This window comes from Fukomys damarensis, unplaced genomic scaffold, assembly GCF_012274545.1.
Source record: "Fukomys damarensis isolate Sample0158 unplaced genomic scaffold, DMR_v1.0_HiC HiC_scaffold_16, whole genome shotgun sequence".
Classification (NCBI taxonomy): Eukaryota; Metazoa; Chordata; class Mammalia; order Rodentia; family Bathyergidae; genus Fukomys; species Fukomys damarensis.
In genome coordinates this window covers 43,757,592-43,778,724 of record NW_022900928.1, presented here as the reverse complement: position 1 = coordinate 43,778,724, position 21,133 = coordinate 43,757,592, and the positions used below count along the sequence as shown (strand labels likewise).

General features: G+C 38.2%; 1 protein-coding gene across 6 annotated transcripts in view; it reads right to left on the bottom strand.

Annotated features, from left to right (window-relative positions):
• Positions 1 to 21,133, bottom strand: part of Fat3 (FAT atypical cadherin 3) — a 516,493-nt gene that overhangs the window by 63,560 nt on the left and 431,800 nt on the right. For all 6 annotated transcript variants that reach the window (XM_010633703.2, XM_010633705.2, XM_010633704.2 and 3 more), the window contains 3 exons: positions 16,911 to 17,107; positions 15,793 to 15,946; positions 12,880 to 13,113 (listed from right to left, as the gene is read on the bottom strand). In XM_010633703.2, coding sequence (XP_010632005.1) covers positions 12,880 to 13,113; positions 15,793 to 15,946; positions 16,911 to 17,107 — 585 coding nt within the window. The remainder of the gene's footprint in view (positions 1 to 12,879; positions 13,114 to 15,792; positions 15,947 to 16,910; positions 17,108 to 21,133) is intronic.

Here is a 21,133-nt window from a genome sequence, read left to right as displayed (position 1 = left end):
CACACACACACACACACACACACAGCAACAAGCAGAGTATTAAATCAAGAATGAGATGAGCCTTCTAAGCAATGGGCTCAGTTCCTCTGCCCAGGCTGTACACCCATAACGCTGGCCCCTTTGCTTGGGAAAGTCTGTCTTCTGTGACACCTATAATGTTATAGCTCATCTGGGTACAAACTCTTCCAACTATCTATAGTTTAGCACTATTCTAGGCCTTAGATAGTTAAGTGCAAGGAAATTAATTCATCAACCAGGTACTCAAAACTCCATGTTTATTAGTGTATAGGATGTCTGTGCTGGGCTGCTACTCAAACATCTTTCTTAAAAGGTTTTCTAGGGCTGAGGATTTATCTCAGTGATTCCATCGCCTGCCTCATAAGTGCAAGATCCTGAGTTCCTTCCCCGGTACCAAAAAAAAAAAAAAATGTTTTCTATTCTACATGGGCCACCACATGTGACTATTATTGGATCAATTCATTCATTCATTCATCCAATAAATAGTTAAGAGTGCATGGAATGCTTTGGGGATGCAAAGAAGTATATTCCAGCATGCCTCACCCCACATATGTCCCATTTTTCAGAAGGAAAACCTGCAGAGATGTGGTTATTGGAGAGGGGAGGTCAATGGAAATTTCCCAGAGGAGCAAACCACTGAATTGAGTTATGAATAGAAGATAAATATTGTCGGGAACACTAAAGTTGAAAAGTGACAAAGAAAGGGCATTTCAAGTGATGGAAACACACATGAAGTTATGAATACTACAAAGTACACCCCCAGGAGAGTAAAGCGTTCCATATTTCTAAATCATAAGTTTAGAATGATTGGAGCTGAAATTGGCTATCTTCAAAGCCAATTGCAAGTTAACAGCACCATTATAACCAATTATAGCTAGAATAAAGCAGAACGAGGGGCCTAAATCAAGGAGTAAATTAGCAGGAGAGAAAGAAGCTCAGAAGGTCCAAGTTGGACAGGGTGTGCGGGTAGGAACTATTTTGTAATATGTGAGAAGTTATTAAAAGAACTCTTCAGAAGATGACGGACAACATAATCATGTTCGTCAGGGAGGCCCAACAAGCTGAAGTGAGAGTGTGTATGCCGTGGCAAAGCTGATAAACACAAGCCACTGAGCCTTGGCATGACCTGTAGAGGCACTCAGTTAAAACTTGGTGCCCTTGGAATTTCTGCACAGAGAGGCCACACTTGGCCTCTTTGAAATCAATTTCTACATTGCTGTGTTGCACCAGAAACAATCCAACTTCGTAGTTCTGAGGTCTGTTACCAAACTGTGGCCTCATCCACAGATGAGATGGCACATGAACAAGGGAACTCAGGAGAAAGCACCGCTGTTAGAAATCAGGGTTCTTTGCCAAAACTTCCTGAGATCCTTCTTTCTGGAAGGAATTACTATTATGGTTGACAGTTGTTTAGGATCCATTGGATTTTTAAAAGTATGATAGTAACATTAATTTATATGCGTAAAAAGCAAAAATTCCTAGGTTGAGTAAGGTTTTAGTCTGTCTCAGATTTCCTGAATCAGATTTTAGAGATGGAGCCTTTGCCTGCTTATTTACTTATTTACCCTGTTTATAGTTTTTAAAGCACTCAGGGGATTCTGATACCCATCCAGGACTAACAACCAGTATTAAGAGTGGAAGTGGATGTTCCGAGGGGTTGGGGAAATTATTTAAATTCAGACAACTGGTAAAGTATGGAATACTTAATCAGGTCTCATCTCAAAGCCACTGTATGACAACACTTTCTAAAGTGACAAACCAATGTAACAGAAATGGAGGGTGTCATGGGCCTGTTGCCCAGTTATATGGACACAGAAGGAGTCCCAGCACTGGTGGAAGGTAAAAAATTCGGGGAGGGGTTAATGGGGCCCCAGAGCCCTTTGCTGTCCATCATCCAGTGTCCATTAAACAGCTGCCTTGGGAGGAGCCACTTAACCTTTTTGAACCTGTTTCTCCATCTGAAGGTGGGAAGATCTATATTCTCTTACATGGGTTGGTCCTTTGAGCTCTCTGGAGAAAAGTTTCAAATGTAGAATTGTAATTCTTGATATCTACAGCAGACAAAGGATTTTGACCACAATGTCCTCCAGAGAATGACTCATATCTCTTAGTCTTCTGGGAGCATTATTTAATTTTACTGACATTTTCATAGTCCCTCAGCCACCTTCAGAGATTTAACACTTCAGAGAATTACAGAGCTTTGGGGAAGCAAAAAAAAAAAAAAATTAAATTGCTGAGCTTAGAGGTAACCCTTTCTAAAGCATTAGGAAAAACATTGGCTATATGATACATCAGAGGAAGTAGGCTGCATGCGGAACTGACTCTGTCTTGAAATATTTTTCAGTAGAAAAGTCAGGCATACAGAAATAAGTATTGTCTTGAGGTGATAAAATGCTTCTTTTAGATCCAGCTCTGCCATTAAGTCATCTTGCATAAGTCTCTTTGTCTGTAAGCCTCACTTTACTCCTTAGAAAAAGAATAATTTTGACTGGAATTTGTTTCAGAACCTTTATAGTAGTGACATCCTATGATCAAGTGAGACTACAGTTTTTACAGGAAGTGGGCCTTATACCCCAGGGAGAGTTCGCAAATCCATAAGAACAGAAGCAATGAGTAGCCAACAACCATCCTGCCATCACCCATGTGTTACCATGTCAAAGTAGCTCCTCTCTCTGAAGGCAGCCCTGTTCTGATTGCCACTGATATCCAGGAAATTCTACATTCTTCAGAAGGTAGAGTCTGTGGAAAGATAATTACCAAGGTAGGGGACCCTTAAAGGTATGTATATATGATTCAAGATGCCCAGGAAATTGTATTAGTGTATTATTTCACTATTGGTGCATGCCAAATTGTCCTAGAACTTAGCAGAATAAAGAACCAAATATTTATCATTTAATAGTTTCTCTGGGTCATAACTCAGATACAGCTTAGTAGATGCCTCTGTCTTAAGGTTTCTGGTGAAGTTGGAGGCAACCTATCAGACAGTTCCACTTTCAAGTTCACTCATGTACTTGTTTGCATGTCTTTATGCCTCACCACATGGGCCTTTCACAGGGCTGCCTTACAACACTGCAGCAGTCCTCTTCTGGGGTGACTGATCTAAGAGAGTAAGAAAAATTGCCATTGATTTAACTGTGCTTCCTTAAAATTTATATATTAAATCCCTAATCTTCAATGAGATTGTATTTGGCAATAAAGATTTGGGAGGTAATTAAGGTTAAATGAGCTCACTAGGATGGGTTCCAGTGTGACAGGGTGAGAGATTTCTAAGAAGAAAAGAAATTATTTTCTCTCTCTCCACCTACGTAAACCTAGGAAAGACCAGGTGAGCATATGGCAAGATGGTAGTTGTCTGCTACCCAGGAAAAGGGTCATCACTAAAACCTATCACATGCTTGCACACTGAATTTAGACTTTTGGCCTCCAGAACTGTGAGAAAACTGATTTTTGTTATTTAAACCACCTAAACTATGATGTCTTATTATAGCGGCCTAGGCAGAAAAATACAGAATGTATGCCCAGGAAAGATGTTACAGTCTTTTTAATGACCCAACATTTCCATATTTTGTGCATTGTAAGTGAATAATTCCAGCCCACACTTAAAGGAGGGGAATTAGTATGAGAAGGCTGAGGGTCATGTTAGAGACACCTACAACAGGGAACAATAATTGACAACTTTGTTTTCATTAACCTGTAATTGAATTTGGTACCACATTCATTTATCCACGTGGTGTTAATAACATGATATGAGCAGCACATGTGATTTTTGTCACCAATAGAAATCATGGATATTTTAATTTTATTGTGTGGGTGATGCACATACCTCTACTTGTCACTATTTCTAAGTATGGAAGTTATTTGACCCATTCAGCTTGGTAATGCTATTAATGAAGAAATTCATGTTCCTATACAATAACCTTAGCAAATGGGCAAATTTAATTTGAAACATTTTGTATTTTGTTTCATGAGTTGTAAAACATTCTGAGGAATGATCTGTAGGTGTCACCAACTGTTAAGATGTTTGTCATACAAAAACATTAAGAATTCCTAAGCAAGGAGTTCTTAAAATGGGGTTCTAGGAACAGCAGCTTTAACACTGCCTAGGGATTAGTGTCAGATGCAAATGGTCAGGTCCTCTCCCAGGCCTGCTGAGTCAGAAACAGGGAGGGGTTCAGTAACCTGTGTTTTAACAAGTAAGTCCTTCCTATCACTCTGATGCTTACTAACTTCTGAGAATCACTAATCTGAGTCTCTCATTCAGAATTTCCTTTTCCAACCAGTCTCCAGGTGACAATCGAATTGTTGGTCCAGGGACCACTTTTTGACAACCACTGTTTTGGACTACAGTGTCAGTAGCAGCTGGCTATCTGTTTATCAAACCTTCTGAGGTCCTTTCTATAATGTCTGAAGCCCTGTCACTAACTAGATTATGTCTCAGGGCAAGCTATTTAACTTTTCATAGTTTCTTCTTATATTAAATACAATAAAAAAATATGCTAACTTGCAGGGTTGCTGTGTGAGTGGAAATAATGAATCTAAACCACTTGGCACAATGCCTGGCTTGGAAGAGAAGCTAAAAAAGTAGATGTTAATAGCGACATTATGACTATTACTATTTAACGTTCTTATTAAGCACCACTTTTGCTTGGGAGGGTTTGAGATTAGTAGGGAAGAGCCACACACTCAGTCCCACGCTAGGACAATCATGATCTTAATCTAGTGGGTAAAAATACAGCCTTTTGAGTCCAGAGAGCTTTCCAATTCACTCTTGGGCAAGTCTCATACTAAACCTTTGAGGTTGACAAAGCAAGTTATTTTCACTGTAGCATTACCGATAAAGAAACTAAAGCAGAGAGAGGCCAAAGACTTGCCCAAGGTCAAAGGCCAATCATCTAGGGCTTGTCGTACACTGATGCGAGCTCTTGGCCAGTGTGGTTACTAGAAGATGTGTCCTTTAGGAGCAACTGGGGACATCCCCGAGGTCTGATCCATAGGGGAGCTGAGATGTGATCTTAGCTGGGGGAAAAGTGGCAAGATATTTGCATGTTTCCATTGTAGCATAGACAGAACCAATTTTTTCCTGATTCCACACACTGTTCCACCTCCTTGTTCTCACGCAGATGCTGAAGCAGTGGCTGCTTCAGAATTTACCTTTTCTTCTAGATACACTTTTTTGTTTGCTTGCTTTGCTTTTGAAGTCTGGAACAAAGGTGCTAATTGAAGTTTCAGACACACACACACACACACACACACACATATATTTTGTGAAGGGTAAGAATGGGAGATTAAAAATTAAACACTATGACAGGGAACTGAAATTTGGTTTGACCATTAATTCTGAAGCGCAGTGTCCGGAGCTCCAGGTACAGACAAGTCAGCACCTTTGATTCTTACATGGTGGCTCAAGTAGCACTTCCTCAGACTCTGTCCCACAAAGACACAGGAAACCATAAACCCAGGGAACCTGACAGGCTTTTCCATCAAGGTCCAGAATCTCCTCAACACTTTTCCATCGGCTTCTTTCACCTCTACATCTTTCTCTTTACATGGCCCCCAGAAAAGGGTAGAATGAGTCACAAGAGGCAGGAAAACCATTGGATAGGTTGACTTAAAGTGGTTTGGTCAGAGAAGTCTCTTTCTAACCACCCTCAGTGATGACTTTTGTGAATGTTCCTCTCAGGTACATACTTTGCTCCTCCTTCCTACGGAGTTATGCTCTCAAAGTGAATGGTGCTCCATGGTCCTGGGCCAGCCATGTACTTCCTTTGGAAAGGAAAAACAAACACTTGTTTTTCCATGCTTTGGAAAAATAAACGTTCTAGCTTCTGCCTCATGAGAGCACGGCACAGGGACCATAGCGCCACATCCCTCATGAAATGCTCAGTTCATGAATTTCCAATGTGGACAGAAAGCTTACATTATTATAGCAAATGTCAACCATAATTAGAATGCCAAGTGCAGGGGAAACACACATGCTCGCGTGCCCACACACACACACACACACACACACTCAGGTCAAAATGGAAGTGTTCTGGCAAGAGATGGTCTTAGTCTTTTGCCTGTTCTTCAACTATTAATGTAAGGGAGAATGAATCATTCTAGAAGACTCAAAATTGTTCATATTTTCCATTAATGCAATTCACTCTGCAAAGTAGGCACACCATCGATATGTAATCTGGCACATTCACAGAGTTCACTGGCAGGCACATTTCTTCTTCTTGTCTCACTGACTTCCTCTTACATTTCCCCTCACTCCTGAGCCAAATCCATGCAGTTTCTCAGGGTACTCAACCATTGCCTTGCTTGCCTCAGGTGACAGAGAGGCTAATTGTGTGGTGATGCCTGAGGACAGACGAACGTTCCCACTGGGTTTTCCTTCAGCAGATCCCTTTTATTTATTTATTTATTTATTTATTTATTTATTTATTTATTTATTTATTTATTATTAAATTTTTTTTGAGTTTCAGTTTTTTCCCTGTCTCTCCCTTTCCTTTCATGTCTAAGGGCATATGGTCCTTCCATGCCGAGGTTAATCCTTCCCATCCATATGAGTAATGTCACACTTTCCCACCACTCTGGGATGGATGTTCCAGTTATCCTTTCCTGCTTTCATCACTGTGGCAGAGACAATGTTTGGCTCTCAAATCCCCCAAGGCCTTCCTTATGTTTCACTTGCAGGTGAATCAGGCTATGTAACTATTTCTGGTGATGTGAGCCTCTCCAAGCTGAGGCGGTTGAGAGCTGCCATGCTCCCTTCATCCCTCCCTTTTGCCGCTGTGGTAATCTTGGGGGCCAGATGTCAAGGAGGTGGCTGACAAGATGGAGGAGACAGATTTCTAAATTACTGGATCAACTCCGAGTGACCTGCCCTTCACGTGAGCAAGAATTAAACTATTTGTGTGTGCATAGCCACTGAGACTTAAAAAGTTTATCTCAGCCTAGCTAAGTTTATCTTGACTAATAAAATCCTCATCTTTCTTTTGTTCTCTTACTATTCCATTGTTCCCTTCTCTTTCTATCCAAGTTCAAGCCCAGTCCTTAAGACCCAATATAAATGTTGGTACCATTTCTTTATTTGCCCCTGTTGAAAACTTCATGGCTTATATTTTAATGTCCCTATAGGAACCTGTGCTAGAATCTTACATGTGTCATTTAAATAATCCTTACAAAATCTGCAATTCCACTATAACATTTCTTGAATTTTTTTTAAAGTATTCATTTGTGCATGCTCATTTCCCATTGTGATTGTGAATTCCCTGACAGTAAGATTTCCCCATTTTTTTCATGCTTCACCACTGCTTAATTCCTGACTTCTTTTGGGGGGCTCATACTTTAATTCCCAAAGTGTTCCCAATTTTTCACCTTTCAGTTGGCACTAGGTCCTACTGTAGGTCACTTATGCTATTTTTGCCCATGTAGCACCAAATGGAGCCCAAGGTTGAAATACTACCTTGCCATCACCCCAGTCATGTACTTAAATCTGCAGATTTCACATCTGAAACCTCAATCTGGTTCTCATATGATTTGTTTTTTATTTTTTAAAAAAAGGTAATTCTTTTATTTTGGCCCTGGCCTTTCTCAATATTTTTCTAGGAGCTTTTTTTCCCCCCTTAAATTCTTTTATTGATGTATTTTAGGTATACAATGCATTTACATATATCATTGGGAACTTGTACCTTTACACGATGTATCTTGGTTCATACTTTTTTCCCCATCTTCCTGCCCTCCCTTCACCCCCTCCACTTCTCCCTATTTACAAAGACTTTGTTTCCATTGTTTCAGTCCATTTAGACGTTCTATCATGTTAGCATTTCCCAAGCCCAGAATTGGCTATTCGATTTCTTTCACACTGATTGAATGGAAGACAGAATCCCCAGCCTTCCTGAACAACCACAACCAGGCCCTTGTCTACTTTTCCTGCCTCATCTCTCTTTCTTCCAGGACTACATGATATTCACCCAACTATTTTGTTCAGCCATACTGTCTCAACTTTATTTTCAGGGTCTGTATCTTGTTGAATACATTCCTACCTCAGACTGTTGGGATCCTGTTCATTTTGGGAGTTTGCCCTTTTATTATGAATATGTGTTCCTGATTCATCCCCTTTACTATTGCATATGATTTGAGGTCTCTCACTACACAATCCTCATCTTTTAGAGCCTTGCTGTTTCTTCTGTAGTGCTTATTATCTATTAAATTTTGTTAAATTGAGTGGGGAATAAATGTTCTGAGCTTCTATGTTTCTCTGAAATCCCAGAAAGAAATTCTAAAACTTGCAGGAAATATTTTACAAGAAAAGAGTTGCTCATTAGAACATTTCCTTGCTTTATATCTCTTTTCTGTAAGAGCGAAAATATGTCCTTTCACATCTCAAATATCTGAAAATTGGCCTTTTAACAAATCATGGGCTATAGCATATTTTTTAGCACAAATTTACATTTATTTTTGTGTCACTTTGACTAAAACGTTCACATATTTCTTGCTCTCATCCTTATCACTGCATATTTGTCTTGATAGTTAAATAAAACTCTCAGAATCAGGAACCTGGGAACAAATCCCACTTCTGAAAAGTAGACTAAACTATAAGATATTAACCTCAAATAGTAATGCATCAAAAATATTCTTCATCTTTACTGAGATTGAATTTTTATAAATTTTTTTGTTATGAAGTCGTGAACCTGGTTTATAGAATTGAGGATACATTTAATCTTACAAGAAAAATAACAATGTAATGCTAAAATCTAGATAGTTGTCATGCTATTTCTTGCAACTCATAAAATGTGTGTTAGAATTATCTTGTTTTTCTGTTTTTATTTTATTCTTGACCTAGGCATTTACTCTAACATTAATGTTGTTTCATTAGAAATGATTCATAGGAAAGTGTTGCTTTGCTAAAAGCAATAATATGTTTTAAAATTAGAAAATGGGGGTCTGAAAATGTAGTAACTCGTAGTCAGGTCTTTGAACTCAAGATATTATGGAATCAGATTTCAGATTATTATAACTTTGTCCTTCTCTGCGAGATAGTGACCTAGTATGTCATGTGGTCAAATGTTGATTGTCTTAGTCCATTTGGGCTGCTATAACAAAATATCTGAAGCTGATTAATTTATAGACATAATAAATTTATTGCTTATAGTTTTGGGGGCTGGGAAGTCTAAAATCAAGGCCCCAGCAGGTTTTGTGTCTGGTTAGGGCCCGTTTCATACAGATGTCACCTTATATGTGGCCTTGTATGGTGGGAGGAGTGAACAGCCTCAAATCTCTTTTACAGAGATATCTAGTTTTTAAAATTTCTTTCATTAAGCATATTCATTTACCTATTTATTCTTTTTATAAAAATTCAAAAACCAAATATCTGTCATTAACACAAATAGAACAAATATTCTTCACTATGACCAAAAATTAATTAGATGACTTTGATGAATTGCAAGAGATTTATTCTGAATAATAAAAAAAAAAGGCTGAGCTCTACAGGTTACAAACTATGATTTTAGTAAACTAACATTTTTGAAATAACAACATTATAGATAAGGAGATTAGTGATTCAGTAGGTTAGAGATTGGGAAGGGGTGGGTCTGGCTTTTAAGGGAAAGCATGAGGGAGCTTTGAGGATACATAAAGCTAAACAAGTGATAAAACTCTGTATAAATTTACATGTGCCTGTGCACTGAACAATGTCTGAGGATTGTACCTATGTCAATTTCCTGGTTTCCATGGTGTTCTGTAGTTAGGCAAGTTAGTGGGGAGATGATGAAAGTGAGGGGCAATCAGCTTCCTGCATGTTATTTTGGTAACTTTCTATGAATCTATCATTACTTAAAAACAAAACATTTTTATAGCTTTTGATTTTGCAGTGCTAAGGATCAAACTCAGGCTTTTTGCATGCTGGGCAAGTGTTCTACCACTAACCTATATCTCTAGTGCATAAAATATTTTTTAAAATATTGAAATTTCCTGGTCATTTGAGAAAAGGGGTTTCAAATGAAGTCAGGTGATACCATAAGTAAATGGGTGGCTGGCAACAGGGAGGGATTTCTGTGGCCCATAATAAAGAGGCCATTGCTGTTTAATGTACCATGTGGAACTTGTGCACGTAGGATAACAAAGTCTTCTAAGTAATATTATTTTTATAAAATGTCAGAAATCTAAATTTCTAATAAAAATCTGGTTTTAAATACATAGCCTGTATGCATGATAATTAACTTTATAAGGATTTACAAGATAAATAAATGAATTTGATACTAGTAAGAAAGGGGAAGTAGAGAGAAAGGGAAATATTAAAAAAAGAATTGAGTTATGTTATGTACATGTACCAATTCCCTACAATGAATATAATCATTATGTATTGAAACATGCACTAATAAGTTTTTTTTTAAAAAAATCAATCAATCAATAAAATAAATAAATAGACAAGGACAGAAATTACAGTGTTTCTAGATGATGTATAAGTGAAACTAAAGGCATGAGCATGCTAGATTCAGTCTAAAGGCACTTGTGCATGAACTCAGCATACAGAGTGAGGTTTAGTCTGGCCAAAGATGGATCCCCCACTAAGCAACCATCTCAGTATACAGCTTAACACTTGTCTGTGGCCTCTAAGAAAGACAGATATGGTTGGAGAATAAATGTTCTGCTCAAGTCACTAATGATAATGACATAAGCTACCGGTCGGTGATACTAGGCCCTTCATTTGATGGCAGCTCAGGCTGATATCACCCCTGCTGAAAATTCCTGCAAACTCTAATCTAGACTACACAGTCACTTCTTCTGATTCATGGTTGGGACATGTTGGTGTTCAGTTAGTGTTCCTTGCATCAGTCATTTGTTCCTTCCCAGCTACCTTACTGGCTTTTTAAAATGTTAACTTTATTGGTATACTTTTGATATACAAAATGATCATATTCACCACAGGGAATTTGTACCTGTACAGAATACATCTTGATTCTTCTTTGTTCCCCCTTTCCCTCCCTTAAACTCTTTGTCTCCCCCCCCATTTGCAAAAGTTTTGTTTCTATTTTCCTTCTATTCTCCTCTTTCTTCTTCCCTTCCCTCCTTTCCCCTCCCCCTCCCTTGCCTCCCTTCTCATTTGAACATTTTCTTCCCACTTTTTAATATCTCGAAGCTAAATGAGATAGACACAGACTAAGAAACTCAAGCATTTTTTGATGTCTTATGCTAGAACTTCCCTGTGGCTGCACTATGACCTGGTGAACAGGCACTAGCCATGCTCATCCTCTCCAGAGCTCCTTTAAAGCTCTACACATAGCCTTTTGCTTATGATGCATGTGAGCAGATCAAGGTATGATAAGGCCCTCATTCTGGTCTGTGTCCTCAAAAGTATTTCTCATATCTGCCTTGTTAAGTGATCAGAAAAGACATTCCTCATACTTCCAACTCCCAAGCTGGCCAGTTGATTCAAAGTAAACAAAAATAGATCTAGCTAAGTGTATATTCTTCTCCACAACTTGAACAATAGCTGTGAATACAATATCAGTGAGTCAATTGTATCCCATCCCACTTCTGCATGCTCTGAAGCAACAGCTTGTGCATGTGTCAGACTTCTGTGTCCTATCTCTAGAAGCTTGAGCACCCTAATTCCTTTGTGAAAAGAGCAATAAAATTCCAATTTTTAGGTGTTAAAATTTCATCTCTGAGCTAATTATATGTTCTCAAAATCAAAGTTGCAATGATTAAAAGGTCTATTTGCAATCTTCCCTAAAATTCAGCCAACAGGAGTCCAGAGAATGATTCCTAATATTCTATTTAAAGAGTATTTGTAGCTATTACGTAATTATATACCAATAAAAGAGTCTTTCCTTATTTGCCATTTTTCACAATGATACACACAGGTTTTTGGTTCTTAGCCTCAAAAATTGTGCTAATGTAGCATGAGCAATGATGCAAAGTGTAACCACTAATTTCTCTAAGGGGAAATATGCAGAGACCCTGGGCTCTACATTTGTTTTCTACTAATTATCTTGTATTTATTTTTCCATTAGTCCAATACTTTTTCTTTCAATTCTGAATTAAGCAATAAGACACTGAATTATATAAAGGTCTGTTTAGCATAGCAGACACACCCCATCATTCCCTAGTCCCCTGATTTACAGCTCTTAAAATGCACAACCAAGAGGCTTCTGGATGCCCCTTCATATTTATATTCCATCATGCAGTCACCTCAATAACTTATGCATTCTCAGAAGGTCTACCTAACAATTAACTCCAGTCTTTTCTAACTCATCATCTCATTATATAAAGTGGATTTGAACACAAACTTTATTAGCAACTTTCAGCTCCAATTCCTTTTATCTTTCCCATCCTTATACTGCCCAGTAACATCAGTGTATATGTAACAAAATACTCTGCAAAATGACAGTTTAAAAAAAACCACGTTGGACAGGCCGCACATTTAATAATTGGTTTTTGTACTATGGGCCACCACAATAAATCGAGATTGTCATATTTCAGCTGAAGCATGTGATGCAATTCTTTATAGAAATGGAAATGAATTCTCCCTGCCACACAATATAGCATTTTAACCATGTTTAGGAGGAACAGGCAAATAAAGAAGAGGTTATTTTTATTTAAAAGGTCAAAAAAAGAATTCAAACAAACCAATCCCAAATGCTTTGTTAAAAAGTAAAGGAATTCATAACATCTTCCAACAGCAGGAAGAGGAGGGACTTGCAAATTGCTAAGAAGTACACCAGTAAAGAGCTGAAAGGGACTTTAAATACATGTCCTTATGATAGGAAACCAAGGGACTAATGGAGTTCTCATAAAACTGAAGGAAACACAGGTTCTGGAGACATTTCCAGCACATGAGCCAGAGAAGCCGCGCCAATGCAATTAACTTACCAATGTCAGGGTCCACAGCTTGTACTCTCGTTAACAGAGCCTTGGTGGCTGTGTTCTCATAGACACAGGCATTGTAGTGCTCAGATGAAAACACAGGTGGGTTATCATTCACGTCCTCCAGGATCAGGTGGATATCAGACTGGCAAAATCTGCCACCCCCGTCAGTGGCCCTAGCTATCAGGTTGTACATTGGGACTCTCTCTCGGTCCAACAGAGCCAAAGTTTTTAACTCACCTGTGAAAATAAATGACAGCATGGTTGGTCTGGATATTCAAAAACTGTCTTACTTGAAAAACAAAGAATTGATTGAATTTAAATATTCTAAATACATGAAGAACCAAGGGCTTTGGCTCAAATGACAACTGTTTGACAAAAGAGCTTAGTCGATATTTTTAGGCATTGGGGAAAAATTATGGGATTCTGAATGCAACAATAAACCAACTGCAGGACCTTCAAATTAATCCCTATGCCAAACTTGAATATCAGTTTTTCTATTGGCTTCATGAAGAAGCTTCACAGAAAATTCACAGAGAATGGACTGATATCTCTACTCGTTTAATGGTTGATAATATCAATGATTTATAAACCTAGGACAAACTTTTTGCTTCAGGATTCTCAATTTTTTACCCTGTTTTTCTGAGGAAAAACAAGGCAATTAAAACAGATTTTTTTTTTTGTACCTGGGATCAAACTTGGGACTTTGCGCTTGTGAAGCAGGCAGCCGCACCACTGAGCTAAATCCCCAGCTCCTAAATCAGACTGGTTTTCACATACCAGAGTCTTGAAGGACTCAGAGTAGCTGGGGTTAAGCTTTGACTTCCTGGATTGTGGTTTGGGGGTGGGCTGGGGAGAGGCTTGAGAAGTTTTGGAGCAGCAGCTATTTAGAAGTCAACCTGAAGGTCTGTTATATTTGTATTTTCACCACTGGAAAGTTGTGTAGGTGGTGCTGGATGCCAGCCCTTGGAGTTGGTTTTTTTTTTTTTTTTTGGTTGTTGTTTAAACTTCAATAGAAAATGAGAATCAACACAGTGACAGACCTAATAGATGCAAAATATTTGCTACAAGGTCTGATTTATTATTAAGCATTATTATTTTAAAATAAAAATTGTAGACATTTGGACTAAGCCATCTGTAATTTATAAGGGAGTTCCTCCTATGGCTTCCCTGTTGCAGCCAACTAGTTCTCAAACATAGGTCAGATCATTCATTTTCATCTCAAAAAGACCTAAGTAGCTTTTTTAGCAAGACATTCAAGACATGTATTATCTGGTACAAGATACCATATAAAGTTGTCTTCCTGCTGAATGAGATTAGGCTGGAGCAAACTGTACAACCAACCGAATGGAATGTGCCAAACATCATAAAAACCTGAAATACATGCAGAACACAGAACCAAACACGACTTCAGCACTCCTGAGCATGTAGCCGGGACCAGCCAAACAAGTGCTATTTTCAACCCTTCATTTGCAGGTTAGCACAACCAATCAAAAGACAAGGTTTCCAAGCCTTTTCACTGGCCTACTCTCACCCTGAAGAGTGAAACTCTCTAAACTTCAATAAATGTACAACTTGGTTGCCTTGTCTGTGCGTCTTGTCCAATCCTTCATTCATGACACCAAGAACCTGGAATGAACCCAGTGGGGTCCCCCCATCCCATAACATTGCCACTTTGTGCACAACTCTCAAGGGATGAACTGTGCTCTTTGCTCATGCTGTCCCTATCTCTTGAAGTACCCTGTTCACTCTTCTAGAATCCAGGCTTAGTTCAAATATTAGTCCTTCCTTAAAGCAATTTTTCTTTCCTCTCATCAGAATATTAGCTACTACTTCTTCCTGTGTTCACAATATAACTCCTTTTACATTCTCCTGGGCACTCTTTTTATTCTGCCTTTCACTATTGTTAGTGGCTTACTTGTCCATTTTCCTTACTGGATTACAACATCCTTTGGGCATGATTTGTTTTGGTGTCTAACACACAAATACCATAAAATGCTTTTATGTCTATTAGCTACTCAATAAATGTTACTGACTGAATAACTAATCACAGGGCCAAGATATCTATTCCTAAGTGCCCATGTCAGCACTTTGATATATGGGGCATGGGAGTGGGATAAGAGGAGCCACTACCTTTTTGAAGACTCATTAGTTCCTATTAACTAGGACCAACACAATACTAGAAATATGCAAGCTGTTTAATCTTTACACTTTATTAAAACATTGACATTGGATGAACTATCCAATTCACAACACTGAAATAATTTGCTTCAAAAGAAAATGACTTTTTCATTAGCTCTGGCCTTCAATGTAGGTATCTGCTTTCAGGTGTACATAACATTTCACCTTGTAAAATTTACCTCAATATGCAAGAAATCAGAGGGGCTCATGACTTTGGACAAGTATGAGATTAGGGCTGGGGCAAAATTTTATCTAAATGTGCAAGGAAGGAATGTTTAATAAAAGTCAGACACCTCTGTTAATAAGAATGAAGAAGGGACACAAAAGGGATTTAAAGAATAATAAAACTCTCCTTACTATGCATAACTCTCCAGTTCACATTACAACCTTCATTTGTAATACAAACCCATTTATATCCTTTATAAGCTGATACCTTAACTCACTGATAGGAGAAACAAATAGACATGTGTGCTTATTTGATGCTAATAAATGTAGACAAAGTTTGGACAAGTTTATAATCTAAATAAAGCTTTCGTTGCACAGAGCACCCTTATTTGGGAACCATATACTCCTATTATTTTTTAGACTCCAAGATACCAGGGCATCATGTAAAGTCTCTAGTGTACTAACTAGAGTATCTCATGTGGTCAGTTGGTCATGCAACCACATGAGAGCTTAAACATTTTTCATGGATGGATAAACAATGGTATTTGCCTAAAAAAATAAATTTCACCTTACCACTTTCTGGATCTAGAAAAAATTCATTGCTTCCAGATCCATGGAGTGAGTATTGGATATCTCCACTGGATCCAATATCAGCATCCTTGGCACTGACTTTCAGGATGATTTTATTGGATGGAATGTCTTCAGGAAATGATGCTGTATATGCAACCTGAGAAAAGATAAAGCTAACTGAATCATTAGTATTTGGAGGATGATTGCCACAGTTAGCCATTACATATGATTTTTCTAAAATTCATTTGTGTAATTTATCTTCAGCTATTTTTTTCTTTGACTATATATATTACTATATATAATATATGGTGAAACATGGTATACCTCCTGCTCTACACCTCCCATGCCCATTCATTCACAAAATATTAAGAACCATCTGTGTGTTCAATGGTATAGGAGGTATGAGTATAATGGTGAAGTGGACAAAAGCCCCACCCCTGTGAAACCGTGACACACATCACAAGTTCACCATGGCTGATTTTTCTGTTGAGATCCAGTGAGATCTTAGGATTATTTTCAACTCTTTAAAGACCAACTAGTAACATGTGGAATTAGCATTGGAGGTCAAATCTATTTCTGAGTTACAGAACATTGTCTCTTGGTCCACATGGTAAGAAAAGTATACTTAATAGTGTTTAATTTTAATAAAGAAGAAAATGAAATCTAGTACTAGCACCTGTTACTATGATTTGGACAGCTGTGTAAAGGTTACTTCATGAGGATCTTGGAGACCTGTGTTCAGTACCAACATTGCCATTAATCAGCTGTGTAAATAAATATATACAGATGTATCACACATAGAGCAATTAATTTGTGGTATGAATAATTTAGATCAAAGTGATAAATACTTTATAATTTATTTATCTATACATGTTTATAAATTACTTATTTAATTTTAAGATTTACTTTTTTCTTTGGGGGGATTAGATGTACTTGATCTTACTACCTATATTCTTTTCATATTTAGTAAATTTCATCTTTGATTCTACTTTCTACCCTCTTATCTCCAATCAAACACAAGAATAGTCTCTAGTCTGGCCATAAGAAGAAAACTCAAATGAATTTTGATTTAATTTTAGAGAAGCAGAATAAAAGGCAGAGCTATAATCTCCAACTCTCACCTCATCACAGACTGGGCTGTTGTCATTTACATCACTGACTGTCACTTCCACCATGGCCTGTGTGACAAAGAGTCCATCAGTGGCAGTGATATTGAGGAAGTAAATGTCTTGTTCTTCTCTATCTAGAGGTCTCTTCACATAGACCTTCCACTCACTCTGCACCAGGCCCAGAGAAAACCTTCCTCTTGGGTTTCCTCCTGCAATGAAAACAGAGCTTCTGAGGATATGGGTGAGGCACCTTGGTGTATATCAACCACAAGAGACCTATGTGGGTTCATCACTGAAAAAGTTGATCCTCTCTTTGATTCTTCTGCAACAAAGCCTGATATTTATAGCTGGGCTTGTGAGGAAAGTAAAATAGCAACTTTCCAAGAGAATAAAATCCACTTAGAGAAACTGGAGATGATCTCTTGTTTAGTTCCCCTTAAGGACAATCAAATTCAAACTGTGAACAATCAATCCACTTCTCAGGATGTTACAATTGTCTTTCCACTTAGTCTCAAGAGAGGATGTAATACACTATAGCACTTGTTACCAAGACAATTTCATTAACTGTTGATTATGCAATCAAGAAAAGGCAGTCAGTTCTATTAAGCAATCTTTTAATGAAGGCTTTATCATACAGTTGTGCTCATAAGGATTGGAGTTTGGGGAGAAAAGTTTACATGACAGAGGAAGACCCATTAGTATTTAATAGCCATAACAAGGGGTCATTTAAGGAACAGTTCAAAGATAAGCACTGCAATTAGATCAAATTTATCAGAGTGAAGCTAGGGAAAGTGGAAGAGATGATGTGGAACAGCTTTTTATGATGCTGAAGCTCTGGTGGCAGTCCCAGTCACATCACCCTTCTGCTTCACTAAACTACACATAGACGAAGCAGCTCATGCACAAGGTAGGAAGAGGAGGGAAGAGAACTACCTTGACTTTCTGATCCCTAAAAAAGAAAAGTGTTAGTTCAAACTCTGAGAAAGGCTGGGGTGAAGACAACTGGCGAGAAGTATGGAGTCAGGTATAAGGATCACCGTTTTGTTTACTCTGGCATTCAGTTATTTATTACCTTCTCTGGGTCAATGTTCTAGCAACAAGGCTACAACAGTGGGCTAAACCAATATAAATCCCTGCTCTTGTGGTGAAATCCACATTCTAAGGGAGACAGCTGACAAAAATTAAAATAATTAGGAGGCTGTTTGGTGGAGAAGGTGCCAATGGCTTGAGTTCCTATGGACAAAACCAAAACACAACCTAAGTAAATGGCAACACTAAAACTCTACAACCTTTAGTAGATATTAGGCAGGCATTTAGACATTAGTGGGTCTGAAGGGTAAAGGGAGTCCAAAATAGTTATAGTAACTACTGATTATAGTTATAGTAAATAGTTATATAGCCAGTGATAGTAAAATGAAGAAACAAATATTGTAGACAGCTAAGTTAGGTAGAAATAGTAGAGGCAGTCAGACAGGGCTAGCTCCTTGAGGGAGTCAGTGCAGAAGATGAGAACACATCAAAACTGGCTGGAGCTGCATCTGAAGATTAGTCACAATGGCCAGATTTACATACTTCTCTAAGGGATAAATGGAAGCTTGAGATTAGTGGTTCCACTCTTTTGAGATGTCCCTTATAAATAAACCGTTATCTCATTGGGATGGGATGACTATACTCTCCCACCCACTAAGACTAAGACTAAAGACAAGACTAAAACTATAGATTATCAACTGAGGTTAATTTTGTCATCCGTATGCCCTTGCTACTATTGGATCAGTATTAGCCAAATGGCTATGCTTGTAGTCTTTTTTTTTTTTTTTTAAGGGGGAAAGGTTTATTTGGCTCACAGTCTGTAGGGGTTTCAGACCATAATCGTTGGCAAACAGGCACTGCAAAGGAAAATAAAAACATGGCGCACAACACGGTAGTAAAGGTGACAAGGGATCTTAACTGTGCCTTTCTCTCCTTTTATCTTATTCAGACTCTATACTTGTAGTCTTATTGGCTGATTATACTTTTGACTCATGTTGTACCCACCACATGATTTTGTTCTATGAATTTCTCAGAGAAGTAGGCTCATTGGCAACCCCTTCTGTCTCTCGGGAGCTATTCCTATTCCCCATTCCTATTCTTCAATAAACTTTCCTATTCTTAACTTCTCTTTTTCCTTAGAATTCATTCTTCAATTTCAGGGAACAAACCCAGTGTATCTAGCAGGTTGGGAATTACATGTTTTTCCCCTATATTACAAGACTTCAAGGTAGGACGCATTTATAATCATTTTTTGTTTTCAGACTCAATTCCACAGAGCATAATGGCATGTTAAGGTAACATACTGTTCACATTCACCCCAATACCTGGACAAGTGACCATCGATTTCCAAAACAAGACATACAGCATTCTTGTGCACCATGGCGTATAGCCCATGATCTCATACAGGGGAACATTCTTTAAAGACTCTCTCACCTCCCTAATTTAGAATAGGACTTTTGCTTTTGTAAATTTCTTACAAGACTAAGTCCCCCATTCCTCCAAAACATACTGATCATCTAAAATGGACAAGGAAAACATTTTGCAACCCCCAAGTAACCTTTAAGAAAAACGTTGATAAACATTATAGTTACCACCCTTTTGTAAACTGAGGAACAACTCTTAAGCACATAAAAAGATACCTAAACTCTAACATGGTACAATTGCCTATGTGACACTGCCTACTTTCTTGCTTGCATCATAAGTCTCTCTATCTATACTTCTGCATCTTGACTGAATTCTTCCATGAAAGCCCTAAGGACTGAGGGCTGGTTTCTCATGGCATTAAGCCCCCAATCCCCAGTGATATAGGCACCTTAAGGTTGCTGTTAAACTAACCAGGCATATATTTTCTTTGTCTTTCTCACATGGGAATATCATAAAAATTTTCCCTCATACACCTTTAGTGGAGCCCAGAAAAGTCTGTAGTCTAGAGCTGCCCAATTTATAAATTGCTATTTGCTCCAACAAAATCTTTTCTATGCCTGTTTATCTTTGAACACAAGTAACAAAAAAATAGCATATACTGTATGTTGACTGCTATTTCACTGAAAGAATTAAGCCATATCTCCTTCTATTAAAATAATCAAAGGGCAAGGGCAGCTTTCACAGCTCTAGAGGAGAGAATGCAAGAAACTAAGTGGAATTCTTAGTGCCAGGCTGTGCTCCTGATTGCAAGGCATGGGGAAGTGGTTGGTTTCAGAGCCTCGGCACTGTGGGAGAAGCATGGGATAAACATAATTAAATTTTGCAGACAGTGTGGAAAATGAGGGTTGCACATTCCTTTTGGGCAGTGGCTCTAAACTGGGGACTGTGCCTTTCCCCTCTCTGGGGTATTTGCCAGTGTCTGGAGATAATTTCGATTGTCATACTGGGAGCATGGTAACAGTATATGCTACTGGAACTTAGCAGGCAGAGGCCTGGGATGCTGCTGTAAAACCTACAATACACACAATACCACCACCAAGAACTATATATCCCCAAGTATCAGTCATGGTATGCTGAGAAATCTAGGTCTAGAGAGGCTCTGGGTCCCTTCTGGAATATCTCTTTCCTCCACAATTGGCTAGGATTCAATTATACTTTAGTTGAATATTATTTCAGAGCACATAAATTTAACCTCTCTATTAAATCGTTTCAGCACAGGCAGGCCCGCACAGTTCTTTTGTTACATAAAGTGATTAATGGTTCTTTGTTCATCTGAGGCAGCACAGCCAAGTTGTGCTACATCAAGAGCAAAAGTTAAATCTAATTAAAATCAGTTGGTGGTTGGCACTGCTAATAGTAACAATAGCTTTAAGCAACTCTGTACTCATTACTTTGGTAAAGTTGATGGGGATGGTCCCTTTAAATCATCTATTGAGAATTTACACTATGCAAAAATAATTAAGGCTGAGTAATTAACAATTCTTCCAAATAGAAAAGTAGCCCTTAAAATGCCTTAGAAGCCTTTTTTTCCTCCTGAAATGAAATGAAAATAAACCAAACTGTAGCTTTACTACCTTTCTTTCCTCACCACTCTCTCATTTTCACTGTAGAAAAATATATTTTAGTGAAAGAAAGACTGAAGGTATTGGGAAAGCATAAAAGATGTTCTTATAAGCAAAATGCCTCAAAAAACAGCTCCAGAAAGAAAAAGGAGACTAATGCTGACAAGTGTGGCAACTCCAAGCATTGACATATTTGCTCTATTGTGGATCTTATTCTGT